General features: G+C 43.6%; 1 protein-coding gene across 2 annotated transcripts in view; it reads right to left on the minus strand.

Moving 5' to 3' along the window:
• Positions 1–14821, minus strand: part of ghdc (GH3 domain containing) — a 49060-nt gene that overhangs the window by 14227 nt on the left and 20012 nt on the right. Inside the window, exons 5-8 of one of the 2 annotated variants that reach the window (XM_069907249.1) lie at positions 14359–14430; positions 14131–14264; positions 8451–8539; positions 7406–7537 (exon numbers count right to left, since the gene is read on the minus strand). In XM_069907249.1, the coding sequence (XP_069763350.1) occupies positions 7406–7537; positions 8451–8539; positions 14131–14264; positions 14359–14430 (427 nt within the window). Of the gene's footprint in view, positions 1–1748; positions 7538–8450; positions 8540–14130; positions 14265–14358; positions 14431–14821 lie in introns of those variants that run through there. The other variant, XM_069907248.1, reaches the window with a different exon arrangement.

Consider the following 14821-nt stretch of genomic DNA (forward strand, 5'->3'; position numbering starts at 1 on the left):
TCTAGACCCAATTGATATTGAAATATTTTGCTTGAGAAAAATTGTCGACCCATTCCCTTTGGAGTTATGAAACCGTGGACATAACGAGTTAATTGGTTATGATTAAAACAGTGGCTTTCAAACTTTTTCTTTCCACCCACATATCACTTTAAGTAGTCCCTATGCCATAAGTGCTCTGTAAGGGATTGCTTAAGGGGGTATGTGGGTGGAAAGAAAAAGTTTGAAAACCCACTGTTTTAATTGTACCTCATTGACTTGTTATGTGCGCGGTTTCATAACTCCAAAGGGAATGAGCCGACAATTTTTCTCAAGCAAAATATTTCAGTAACAATTGGATCTAGAGCAGTGATTCCTTTCCACCCACATATCACCTTAAGCAATCTCTTACAATTACAGAACACCGATGGCATAAGGATTACTTAAAGTGGTATGTGAGTGGAAAGAAAAAGGTTGAGATCCACTAGGTTAATGAATTTCCTTGTCAGACCTTTTCACTTTCTGCTAATGCTGCCTGTCTTGCTGAGGGTTTCCAGTAGTTTGTGTTTGATTTCAGAGACCACAGGTCTATCTTGTTGAATTTCTTCTTGTGACCTAACCCATGAGATCAAGGCTATTACTCTGGTAAGTTTATACTGTGGTCTCTCCAGGACTAACATCCTTCTTAAAATGTGGTGTTCAGAATTGCACATTGCGCATGTTAGCAGTTACCGCAATGCTGTTACAGTGCCAGTGACCCGGGCTCAAATCCAGCACTGTCTGTAAGGAGTTTGTACCTTCTCTCCGTGTCTGGATGGGTTTCCTCTGGGTGCTCCGGTTTCCTCCCACCCTTCAAAATTCGACAGGGATTGTAGGTTGATTGAACAGCATGGGCTCGTGGGCCAGAAGGGCCTCTTACCATGCTCTATGTCTAATTTAAAAAATAAAATATACTGAGGAGTATTAGGGCTATGAATGGTTGGTCATAATTTCTGTACTCTTGAATCTTGGTTACTTTTTGTAATTGTCCACACCATTTTGAGGATCCATACCATGGACCCCAAGATACTTTGGAGCTTCACAGATTTCTTTCAGCTCCACCAAATTCTCTTTATTGCTCACTACTTTGCAAAAGCTTTGTGTAATGTTGTTCATGGTTCCAATTTTCTGCCATAAATTGGAGAGGTCAATGGGAGATTGTTTCATTGAGCACCTTTGCAATAGCAAGGAACTTCCAGTGGGAAACCACTTCAGTTCCACACACCATTCCCACGTCAACATTGCCTCATGCCAAACCGAGGCTACCCACAAGATTCCATCTGGGCACTCTCCTACCAGACGGCATTAACATGACCTCCAATTCCTGCTAACCCCCTCCCCTGAGTGTCTCTCTCTTTCCCGATCTGTTTCATTTCCTTCAGCTCCCCAACCCCTTCCCTATCAGAGAGTCACCCCCATTACTTCCCAGCCAGTTTCTCTTCTACCATAACCTCTTGCCTGTTAGCCTATGATCATCCCATTGCCCCATCCTGCCTCCTCTCCCCATCTTTTGCTTGTATCTGATGAAGGAACTAGGCCCAAAAGGTTGGGTACCCTTTACTTCCTATGGATGCTGCATGACCTACTGAGTTTCTCCAGTACATGTTTACATTGCACTCAACCCCAGTGACTGAAAACTTTCTATTTAACTGTAATTAGATTTTGCCAGCATAAAGTATCTCTTAGCAGCAAAATAATGCAGAGTTTTAAAAGTACATCACTATGAACGCCACCCTGGTAAACAATATTTATTTAGTTTAAAAACCGATGAAAATCCATGTAAACAGTTTTTCTCACATCTTTCAAAATGCTTGCAGACTTTTGGCCTATCTCATTTTGTCTGTGAGATGTGCTGTTCAGTGGTTTAAAAAAGAGTTGAACAATTAAACATGAGAGGAATAGGGCAGAAAAATAAGCAGTGCTCGTGGCAATGTGAACAAGGATGAAGAGTTTAAGCAACGTCACAAGGTAAAGCATGGACGAATCCACAATTATCACCAATTTGATTGTAGTTGCCCAAAAGTTGATGCACTTTGAGTGTTTTTTTTAAAAAAGCTGAAAATATCAAAACAGGAACAAAAACAGGAGAAAAGAAAAACTGAGCTTAATCACAATTTTAAAAACTGAAGCATTCAAGCCATACTTTGTACTTTGCAAGAATCTCTGGAGATGGCAAATATTTGTATCCAAGGCAAAAAACAATCCACTGGAAGAAGTCGGCGGGTTCTTGATAGCATCAGTGGGGGTACAGGGAATTGCAGACCTCTCAGATGAAACTTCATGATGAAGTATTTCGACCAGAAATGTCAATAATTCCTTCTCCTCCTTCTCCACTGAATCTACTCTCCCCTCTCTTGTGCTTCTTCCTCATTTTTGTTAGGGGCCCCAGGCAGAGTTTATGGCAACTCTTTGCCTTCTGGCAGGACAAAAGTTAAAGTACATCTTGTGCATTACATTATGTGTACAGTAAGTCCTCGAATAATGCCATTTCATTATAAAGTTGATGAGAAAAAAAATCTATTTAAATAAATTTTATCTTGGTACATCTGCAAAGTGAGGACTTGCTGTATTATTACGTGACCTAAAGGGAACCTTGAACTTCTCCAACGAATTTTGTTTTGGCCTTTGTTGTTTTAAAATTAAGAGCATTTGAATTAAACAGTTAAATGAACTATCCCCCTGTTTAACCCCAAGTTGTTCTAAGTAGCTTCAATGATCTAATCGTGCTTTCAGTCATTAAGTTGGGCCATATTCACTAAGCTCTTAAATTTCCAATAATAGGTGGAACAGTAAATAGGAGTTGATGGGAACATTTTAAGATGACATCACAGAACATTACAGAATAGGTCCTTTGGCACTTGATATTGGTGCTGACACATATTCCTTAAAATAAAAGCACTGAATCCTCCCTACCCCCTTAACCCTCCACTTTTCCTCCATCCATGTGTCTAAGAGTTTCTTAAATGCCCCTCATGTTTCAGCCTCCACCACCATCCCTGGCAAGGCATTCCGGGCACCCACAACTCTCTGCATAATAAAAACTTACCCTGATGTCTCCCCTAAACTTCCCTCCCTTCACTTTGTACAGATGTCCTCTGGTGTTTGCTGATCTTGCCCTGGGAAACAGGCACTGGCTGCCCACCCTTTCTATGCCTCTCATAATCTTATAGACCTCTATTAACTCTCCTCTCATCCTTTGCTCCAAAGAGAAAAGTCTCAGCTCTGCTAAACTTGCCTCATAAGACTTATTTTCCAATCCAGGTAATATTCTGGTAAATCTCCTCTGCACCCTCTCTGAAGCTTCCATATCCTTCCTATAATGTGACAAGAACTGAGCACAATACTCTGTGTGGTCTTACCAGAGATTTGAAGGTTGTTACATGACCCCTCTACTGAACTCAATCTCCCTATTAATGAAGCCCAGCATCTTATAGGCCTTTTTAACTATCCTCTCAACTCGTGTGATGATCTTGAGGGATGAATGGATTTGGACACCAAGGTCCCTCTGTTCATCCGCATTCTGAAGTGACTGACCATTAACCCTGTACTCAGCCTTCTGCTTTGTCCTTCCAAAGTGCATCACCTCGCACTTATCCAAATTGAACTCCATCTGCCACTTTTCATGCATTCTGTCTATAATCCTCGTAACTTCCAACGACCTTCAGTTCCAACCACAACTCCTCCAACCTTCATGTCATCTGCAAACTTACTGACCCATCCTTCTGCCTCTTTATCCAGGTCATTTATAAAATATCACAAAGAGCAAGGTCCCAGAACAGATCCTTGTGGTACTCCACTAGTCACTGACCTCCAGGCAGAATTCTTTCCTTCCACTACTACTCTCTGCTTTCTTACTACAAGCCATTTTTTATCCACATGGCCAAAGTTCCACTGATCCCATGCCTCATGACATTTTGGATGAGTCTCTCCTGGGGGACCTTGTCAAATCCATGTAGACCACATCTACCACCCTAAATTCATCAACTTATTTTGTTACCTCCTCAAAAAAGACTCAATTATACTTGAGGTACCAACTTCCCTTCACAAAGCCATGCTGACTATCCTTGTCAGACTGTACTTCTCCAAATGCTCATAGATCCTATCTTTATTAATCCTTTCCAATAGTTTTCACACCACAGACGTTACACTCATTGGTCTATAATTCCTAGGATTGTCCCTATTTCCTTTTTTAAAGGGGACTACATTTGCCATTCTCCTATCCTCCGGCACCTCCCCTGCAGCCGGACTCAAAGATCATAGCTACTGCCCCAGCTATCTCTTCTCTCACTTCCCACTGCAACCTGGGATATATTGCATCTGGTCCCAGGAACATCAATCTTGATGTTTTAAAGAAGATCCAACACTTTCTCTTCCTGATCTACACAATCTCCAGCACACAGACCTGTTATATTCTGACCTCGCCCTGATTCCCTTGCGAATATTAAAGTATTCTTTTAGGACCTCCCCAACCTCCTTCACCTCCAGGCACATGTTGCCTCTTTTATCCTTTAGCGGCCCTAACTTCATTCTCGTCATCCTTCTATTCTTCACATATGCATAAAACGACTTGAGGTTCTCCTTAATCCTACATCCAAGGTCTTCTCATGCCCCCTTTAATCTCTCCTAAATCATTTTTAAGCTCTTTCCTGGCTACCACATGAGCTCTTCCTGTTTCCTGCTTCCTATATCTAATATATGCTTCCTTCTTCCTTTTCACTAGTTGCCTTACCTGGTTTATCAGCCACGGTTCCTTTTTCCTACCATCTTTTCCATGTCCCAGTGGGACAAACCTAGCCTGAACCCAGTACTTCCACCACATGACTTCTGTGCTTTCACTATTGAACAACTGTTTCCAATTTACTCCCTAGTTCCTGCCTCATACCTTCTTAATTAGCCCTTCCCCAATTAAGCACTTTCCCATTTTTGTCTGTTTTTATTCTTTTTCATAGCTATCTGAAGGAGTTGTGATCACTCACACCAAAATGCTCCCCAACTAGAGGTCTGCCACCTGACCAGGTTCATTACCCAGAACTAGATCCAGTATGACCTCTCGTCAGCTGATCCATATACAGTGTCAGGAATCCTTCTTGAATACGCCTGAAAAATTCAGCCTCATCCACCGCTCTTGTAGTCAGGAGGTGCTGGTCAATATTAGGGAAGTTGAAATCACTCATAACTAAAACCCTGTATTTCCTGGACTATTCTAAAATCCACCTACTTATCTGCTCCTTAATGTCCCGAGGGCTATTTGAGAGCCTACAATCTACTCCTAGTACAGTGATAACTCCCTTCCTTTTTCCATCTTCCACCCACACTGACTCAGTGAACACTCTCACTGCAGTGTCCTCCCTTTCTCTAGCCGTGATTCTCTCCCTGACCAGTAATGCTACTCCCACCCCTTTCCTACCTCCCATCCTATTCCTTTTACAACACCTAAGCCCTAGTACCTGCATCAGCCAATCCTGCCACTTACTGATCCATGCTCCAAGTTCATCCCCATTTCAACCCCTCTAACTGGTGACATTTGTGTTTTGTCCCCTGCTTCTCCTTCCTCGCAAACTCAGAACACATGGCATCATGCTTTTGACCTTCTTCCCTCATGTTGTGGTTCCCACCCCCCTTGCCAAATTAGTTTAAACTCTCCCCAGCCGCTCTAGCAAACCTATTTGCCAGAATATTGGTACCTTTCCAGTTCAGGTGCAGCCTGTCCTTTTTGTACAGGCCAGACCTTCCCCAGAAGGTCCACAAATGATCCACAAATGATCCACAAATCTGAGCTCCTGCCCCCTGTGCCAACTCTTCAGCCACACATCTGCCACATCCTCCTATTCCTACCCTCTCTGGTGCGCCACACAGGCAGCAATTCCAAGATTACCATCCCTGAGCTCCTACTTTTTAACTTCTTTCCTAACTCCCTACATTCCCTCCTCAGGACTTTGTCCCTCCTCCTAGCCATGTCATTGGTCCCCATGTGGACCACGACATTTGGCTGCTTTCTCTCACCCTTCAGAATGTTGTGAACTCGATCAGAGACACCCCTGACCTTAACCCTGTCACCTGGGAGGCAACTTGCCATCCTGGAGCCTTGATCCCATTCACAAAACCTCCTATCTTCTCTCCTAACAAGTCCCCAATCACCATAGCTCTCCTCTTCTCCCCCTTCCCTTCTGAGCTGAGAGGCCAGCTTCTGTGCCGAGACATGAACCACCATGACTTGTCCCTGGTAGATCATTGTCCCCACAAACCATATCCAAAACAGAATGTTTGTTGTTGAGAGGAATGGCCACACAGGTGCTCTGCATGGGCTGCCTCTCTTAACAGTCACTTGCCTCCTGACCTTTAGGCATGAACGTCTCCCTGAAGCTCCTCTCTATCACTGCCAATGCCTCCCAAATGATCCAGGTCCAGTTCCCTAACTCGGCCTCCCAGGAGCAGCAACTGGATGCACCTCTTGCAGGTGTTGTCATCAGGCAAAATTGTGCTGTCCCAGATTTCACACATCCTGCAATCTACTGCCCTAGCAGCTGTCTCCATTAACTCTTAATTTAAATTCTTACTGGAATCAAGCTCGTCCTCTGCCTCCAAGTCCCACTCCTACCCTGAGCCACTCCTACCCTGAGCCACTCCTACCCTGAGCCACTCCTACCCTGAGCCACTCCTACCCGAGCCACTCCTACCCTGAGCCACTCCTACCCTGAGCCACTCCTACCCTGAGCCACTCCTACCCAGAGCCACTCTCCACTGGCTGCTCCCCTTGAGCTACCCCTCTTTTTATTTGTCACTGCTCCTCATCTTAATTACCCCTCCCATCAATCACCATTCTGTTTAACCTTTAACTTGCCCTCCACTCACTTAAGGCACTTGTGTCAAGCTGGCCCCTGACGCTTCCAATTCTCTCGAGTCCCACACTCCTCCTCTTTCAGTAACAGATGTCTGCGACCTGACTCCCACTCCACTCACTTTTATTTTCATGAAAACCTCACTGCAGGAAGAAACCCTTAAGCCGTTCCCCGATAAATACGTGCACAGCCATAACTTTAAAAGATGCAGAGCCAATGTGATATATCTCAATTGCACTACTCAAATGATAAAGCCACAAAAGTTTTCAATGGTTCCAATGTGGCCTCCACAAACTGACTGTGGCCTGAAACTGATTTCATGATAATTCCCCACAAATGGGTAAAAACAAAATCCAGGAAGAATTCCATCCATAAAGGGCTGGTAATGTTCTTTATCAATTCTATGTAACCAAGAGGTGAATGAGGCCAAATTAAGGCTCAAAACCAAATAAGCATAGATTTCATGAAATTACTTTTCTTTGAATGAAGTCCAAAAATTCCTTGTTCTTCATGACACGGGGCATTTGGAACTGATTATACGAAGTACCTACATTTGCAATGATGAAATCTGTTAGCTCCTTGAAGCTGCCCATTGCCACAATGTGAACTCTCACTGGTCCAATACTGCCCTTGCGTCGAAATGACTGATAGACCATTGAATCTTCTTGAAGGCACTGATCCAACTGGAGGAGATAGAAAAAATGGACCTTGATAATAGCAAGGTTGAAGAATAATCATTACAGTACAGCTTAGTTTTTATAACCAGAGAACACTACAGCACAGAAACAAGCCCCTTGGCCCTACTTGTCTGTGCCAAACTATTATTCTGCATCAGTCCCTATCCCTCCACACCTCCCCCATCCATGTACACATCCAAACTTTTCTTAAATGTCAAAATTGAGCTTGCGTTTATTAATTCAACGGGAAGCTCGTTCCACACTTCCACTACCCTTTGTGTGAAGTTTCCACTGACGTTCACCCTTAACCAATGTCCTCTAGTTTTTATACATATTGATCTCACTGGAAAAAGCCTGTTTGCATTTATTTTATCTACACCCATAATAACTTGGCATACCTCTATAAAATCTCCTCTCATTCCTCTACACTCCATGGAATAAAGTCCCGTTGGACCGTTCCCTGTAACTCAGTTGTTCAAGTTTCGGCAACATTCTTGTAAATCTTCAAGGCACTCTTTCAGTCTTATTGATATCCTTCCCGTAGTTAGGTGACCGAAATGGCACACAATACTCAAAATGTGGCCTCATCAAAATCTTCTAAAACTTCACCATTAAAACCCAAATTGAATAAACAAATACTTTGATTTATGAAGGCTGATGTGCCTAAAAGCTCTCTTTCAGACCCCATCTACCTGTGATGCCATTTTCGAGGACTAGTGAAAGTAACTGAGCACATACCAAATCTAAAATTAATAATCATGGTCTGATTAGATGGTTAGGTACATCTGCCGCCATTCAGAAGAGGGTTTTGCTAATTTACAGGACTTTACAACAGTCAGCGTCGTCTAACCCAAAGGAGAAACCATTTTTAATAAAGTGTAACTACTCTCCTTAACAGACAACATGGATGAAATCTTACCTTATAACGTTGATCCTCTGACAAATTTCGGACTCCTCCTATCTCTACAAAAACCTCATAATGAGGATCTGAACCACCACAAAATGGTCCTATAGGAAAACATGTTCAAATTATCAGTATAACCCAGTTTTCAGTGGTTTCAATTAAATACTTTACCAGAGCCTTCAATTAAAATTGTCTTCTCATTACTGTAGTTGTTTGCTGTAGTTACAGTCACTCCCATAAGCAATGTGAACTTGGTCTCAGCACCCTCTGCAAGTGGATCCATAACCATCTATCCCACAGGCTGCAAGCAGTGAGGTTTGGTTACAGCACCTCTTCCATGATCATCCTACCACATGGCTGTTTACAGCCTTCTACCATACTTCCTGTACACCCATTCTTCTTCTTTGGCTTGGCTTCGCGGACGAAGATTTATGGAGGGGGGTAAAAGTCCACGTCAGCTGCAGGCTCGTTTGTGGCTGACAAGTCCGATGCGGGACAGGCAGACACGGCTGCAGGGGAAAATTGGTGGGTTGGGGTTGGGTGTTGGGTTTTTCCTCCTTTGCCTTTTGTCAGAGAGGTGGGCTCTGCGGTCTTCTTCAAAGGAGGTTGCTGCCCGCCGAACTGTGAGGCGCCAAGATGCACGGTTTGAGGCGAGATCAGCCCACTGGCGGTGGTCAATGGGGCAGGCACCCAGAGATTTCTTTAGGCAGTCCTTGTACCTTTTCTTTGGTGCACCTCTGTCACGGTGGCCAGTGGAGAGCTCGCCATATAACACGATCTAATGCTACCGTTGTCGGCAGGATGTCTAACAAAGCTGCAGCAGAGTGCAGAAGAGAGATATGGCTTGGCACCAGGGTAGCAACCTCTCCCTCAATGTCAGCAAGACCAAAATGCTAGTTCTAGACTTCAAGAAGAGCGCTGGAGCTCACTGGTCTGCATTGGCAGCATTGAGGTGGAGATAATAGATAGTTTGATGATTGGACCTGAATGTTTACATGTATGAAATTAACAATCCAGTGACACGTCCTGGTCTACCCATGTTATGAAAGCGCACCAGCGCCTCTACTTCCTCAGAAGCCCGAGGGAAAATTTGGTACGTCATCTGCATCCTTCGACAACCTCTACAGGGGCACCACTGAACACATATCAGGGTAGGCGTCTTGCTCCGCCAAAGGCAGCAAGAAACTGCAGAGGCCTGTGAATGTTTCTCAGCCCATCACGTCCACCCCCCTCCCCTCCAACTCCACTATTTCCACTACCTTAGAAAAGCAACCAACACATTAAAAGACTCCTCTCACCCTGGCCATACTCTCTTCACCCCCTCCCATCAGACAGAATATCCAAAAGTATGGGATCACACATCACCAGATTCGAGGATGTTCCTTTTCCACCATTCAAATTTCTGAATGAACTCCAAATTAGTAAAATGGTGTTCCCTGATATCCCTCTGTAATTCTGCCCTTTGTACTTTTGTGCTGTCTTATTTGTTGTACTATGTACGAAATCTCGACTGATATGCTCGCATAACAACCTCTATCACTGCACTTTAGTATATGACCAAGTTGAAGTTGGATGCCCTGTCCACAAATAGGAGAACTACTGAGCTACAAAGGCTCTTGTACTGAGGTTAGAGAGGAAGGTCACTCAACCAGCAAAGATATAAATGAGTGAGTACATACTTAACATCAGAACTTTATGTCAAGTGATCTCGTTCTGAAAGAGATTGATAGTAGCCAAGAAACTGTTTCCTCTACTGGAAAAATGTGGAAGCGGAGGCACATTCAAAGGAGGGGGAGTCGGTTGAGTTCACGACCTCAGGTCTGCACTCTGACATTCAGAGAGATGTTCTGAGTCCACCCAAGGCAAACAAGGTGAAGCCTACCTAATTGGAGAACATCTCACCTAAGGTTAAAGTGTCATGAATTCTGATTTGACTGCATCCATTTAATGTAGAGTGCAACCTTAGTGAAGACTGTGGTGATATGTAATTCCACCACTAGGTCACCAGGGGTCACCCCGGTGACCTTGTCTATAAAGCAGTCCAGAGCTATAGTCCAGCCTTCCAGGTTCATCTTGCAGAGACAAGACCTCTTGTAATTACACCATTAGGTCACCAGGGGTCATCCCGGTGACCTTGTCTATAAAGCAGTCCAGAGCTAGTCTAGCCTTCCAGGTTTGTCTTGCAGAGACAAGACCTCTTAGTGAACATATTAGTTTATTAAAGCAGTCTTATGCTCGCACTGCTGGTGTGGTTATTGTCCGTACATAATTGCACCATTGGGCCACCAGGGGTCATCCCGGTGACCTTGTATATAAAGCAGTCCAGAGCTACAGTCTAGCCTTCCAGGTTCATCTTGCAGAGACAAGACCTCTTAGTGTACATGTTAGTTTATTAAAGCAGTCTTATGCTCGCACTGCTGGTGTGGTTATTGTCAGTACAAAGGCAAATCTCGGGGATGTCCTCTTCGTGATGCAGACATGTTGATTTGGCTACAAGGATTCATCAAGTTCAGAGGACAAGATGGTTGCCCTTCTTAGATCATCTTGAAGTATCTTGAAGCACTGTGATTTGAATGATTCTAGAAAATTAGATGTCTACAAAAATTTGCCTTCAAATGACTGATGGATAGGGGAAAACCAGCAAATTCTTCCAGCAGATTATGTTTAACTGTGGGCATTTTCTATTTCTGTGACAAACGTGGCTCTCAGTGTCAACATTCTGACTTGGAGGTAGAAATCGGTGGGTTTAAAGTTCAATCCAGTGGCTTGAGAATTTAAAACAAAAACTGACGCACTTGTGTCACACTGAGAGATTGCAGAACTGAGAGAGGTTCCCTGTTTAGGTTGAGGCAATAGGTTTATGTCTGCTCACTCAGGTGAAGGGCACGATTTCTCAAAAGGACAGAAACTCCTGGACATCATCTGTTGTTCCCCATGTAATATTACTAAATCAAACTATCTCAGCACAGGATCTTTGCAGTGCACAATTTGGCTTATTTAAATTACAAGTTTTCTAAAAGAATCTGAAAAATGCCTATTTTATATTTTTATAATGTAACACATTTATGATAACAATGTCCACTTCATCTGGGCACTCTCCAACCCCAACTTTCCCCCTTTCTTCCCCCCCCTCCCCCAACTAATTATTCCAGTTTCTACTTCCTTTCTCTCTCCACCAAGCCTAGACTCTTCCCCTCCCCCTCCTCTCCACCTATCATCTCCCACCCTCACCACCCCTTCCCCCTTTTGTTCGGACATCTCTCATGTACCCCCACACCTTGATGAAGGGCTCAAGCCCAAAACATTGGTGATGAATCTTCACCTTTGCTACATAAAGGCCCTGTTTGACCTGCTGAGTTTCTCCAGCATTTGTGTGTTTTTCCACTTAACAACAGAATCCTGTGTTTTACCTCCATTTCAGAGCAGTAATCGTCTTAGTTATTTCCTTTTAATTAGATGACAGGCATCTTGCTCTCTGTTAAATTCAATTTCAAACCCTTCCTTTTAATTCTGGACAACAGAGGTATGAAATTTAGGATTTCTATACTCCAGTCATCAGTTACCTTCCTCTTCAGAGAAAAGCTCATTACACACAATACCTGATAAAAACTTTTATTTTAAAAAAAATACACCATCTTTGATGGATTGATCTGTGATCCAGCTCAAAGAACTGGTCAATAAACCACATCCTTTCACCACAAGCTCTGAAAAATCAAGTACAGTGCAGTCCGAGTAACAGCTGTTCTGATGAAAGATCATCAATTTGAAACAACCCTGCAGAGATGTCACCTCCTGACCTGCTGGGTATTTGCATCATTCACTGTGAGATTTCCAACATCTGCAGTATTTTCCCCAGTGAACAGGGACAAGCTCCTGATTGCAAGCCTCTCACATGGCCATTTTGAAACTTCCATTTTAGACACCAGCTCACCTTGGTTTATCACTGACTAACCATTGCATCTCATGACCATTTTTTTTAAAAAAACCTAGTTCCGATTTTGATATCGGGAGCTGATTTAACCTCATTGTATTTGTTAAAGTCAGATGTTCACTTTTACTCAATGCATTTGTAAGGCATATTTCAAAGGAAAAAGATGTATTTAATAGCTACTTTCCATCCCTCTCAATTTTCTTAACTTTTTTCTAATTTTAACTATGCAAGGCTCCTCCAGTTTATGAAATCCATGCCACCCAATTAACCTACCAATCCTGTACGTTTTGAAGGGTAGGAAGAAACCGAAGCAGACACAGGGAGAATGTACAAACTCCTTACAGACAACGGCTGATTCGAACTCGAGCCACAGTGCTGTACTAACCGCTAACCGTGCCACTCAAATAAATTCCAAAGATCAGATAGCACACTGGGGTAGCACTAGGAGAGCCACTACCTCACAACACCAGAGATTCAGGTTCAATCCTGAGATCATTTGCTGTCTATTTGGAGTTTTCATGTATTCCCTTTGTACACATGGGTTTCATCTTGGTGCTCTGGCATCCTCCCACGTCCTTGGTAGGTTAACTGGCCACTGTGACTATGGAGGAGGATAACACACTGGGTTAATGTAAATGGTTGGCTGCTAGTTGACATGGAGGCAGTGAGCCAAGCTGTACCTATTTAATGATGGAGCCTTGGTTTACCATCTCATTTGAAAGATGGCATAGCTTTCCTGCAGGAATTTTCTGGAGACAAGCCTGGGTTTCTGGACTCGAGGCTTCAGAACCAGAACTTGCCACTCGAGCTGATACATCGTACACGTTAACATAAAAAACAACCACCTGAAGAAACACACAAAGATCAGCGTGTACAGAGCCGTTGTCATACCCATGCTCCTGTTCGGCTCCGAATCATGGGTCCTCTACTGGCATCACCTACGGCTCCTAGAATGCTTCCATCAGCGCTGTCTCCGCTCCATCCTCAACATTCATTGGAATGACTTCATCACCAACATCGAAGTACTCGAGCTGGCAGAGTCCGCAAGCATCGAATCCATGCTGCTGAAGACCCAACTGTGCTAGGTGGGTCACGTCTCCAGAATGGAGGACCATTGCCTTCCCAAGATCGTGTTATATGGCGAGCTCTTCACTGGCCATCGAGACAGAGGTGCACCAAAGAAGAGGTAAAAGGACTGCTTAAAGAAATCTCTTGGTGCCTGCCACATTGACCACCGCCAGTGGGCTGATATTGCCTCAAACCGTGCATCTTGGCGACTCACAGTTCGGTGGGCAGCAACCTCCTTTGAAGAAGACCGCAGAGCCCACCTCACTGACAAAAGACAAAGGAGGAAAAACCCAACCCCAACCAACCAATTTTCCCTTGCAACCGCTGCAACCGTGTCTGCCTGTCCTGCATCGGACTTGTCAGTCACCAACGAGCCTGCAGCAGACGTGGACATACCCCTCCATAAATCTTCGTCCGTGAAGCCAAGCCAAAGAAACATAAAATTGGACACAATAGGTTCTCTATAATTCAAATGTGCCCATAAAATCCATTTAGATTTAGCACCAAATCTCACAGCATGGAAACAAGCCTTTTTGGCTCAATTAATTAACTGAGCTAGTCCCATGCCTTTGTTTGATCCACTTCCATTCTAAATCTTCACCATTTTCACCACCCACCCCTTCTAAATGTCTTTTGAATGTTGTAATTGTCTCGCCTCTACAGCTTGTTTCATTACTTGTAGAATAATCCACTTACCAAAAAGGCTGCTCTCTATACAACAATAGTCTAGAAGCACAGCTCCAGGCCACAGCTTCACAGCCCGCTGTAATGTTTGGTAGAAGTCCTCCTCTGTGATTTTCTCTCCTCTAACATTTAACATCTGGCTTTTCCTGACAATGGAAAAAAATAGAACCAATTTGAAGTTCAGCAATAATGTGACAGGAAACAAAATAAATAAACTGTGATAAAAGTTAATTCACTCACCTATACTTAAATTCAATCACGGGACTTTGATTGTGAAACGCCACCACCTTTACAATGTCCCCTATCCGATATCTGAAAAGATCAACAAAATCACAGGCTTTTGGGCGGCACGGTTAGAGTCGCAGTTGGCGCAATGGCAACATAGTGGGAGCGACCTGCCGCCGTCTTTGAGGAGGAGTTTGTACGTTCTCACCGTCACTACATGGGTTTCTGCTGGGCGCTCCAATTTCCTCCCATGTCCCAAAGACGGTCAATTGGTCACATGGTTGCATTTGTGTGGTGTGTGCTGGATGAGCCTGTCATGTTGCTGTATCTTTAAAGGAAATTGAGGTGCAGCCTGAACTCTTGAAGGTTGAAGATAGGGTTTTATTTCAATATTATACTATTGTATGAATTTTTTTTTTAAAGTGAAGTGAAAATGTGTTAGGTTATCTAATAGACCAGAAAATCTGTCAGTCCAATG

Source organism: Narcine bancroftii, chromosome 12, assembly GCF_036971445.1.
Source record: "Narcine bancroftii isolate sNarBan1 chromosome 12, sNarBan1.hap1, whole genome shotgun sequence".
In the NCBI taxonomy this organism is placed as follows: Eukaryota; Metazoa; Chordata; class Chondrichthyes; order Torpediniformes; family Narcinidae; genus Narcine; species Narcine bancroftii.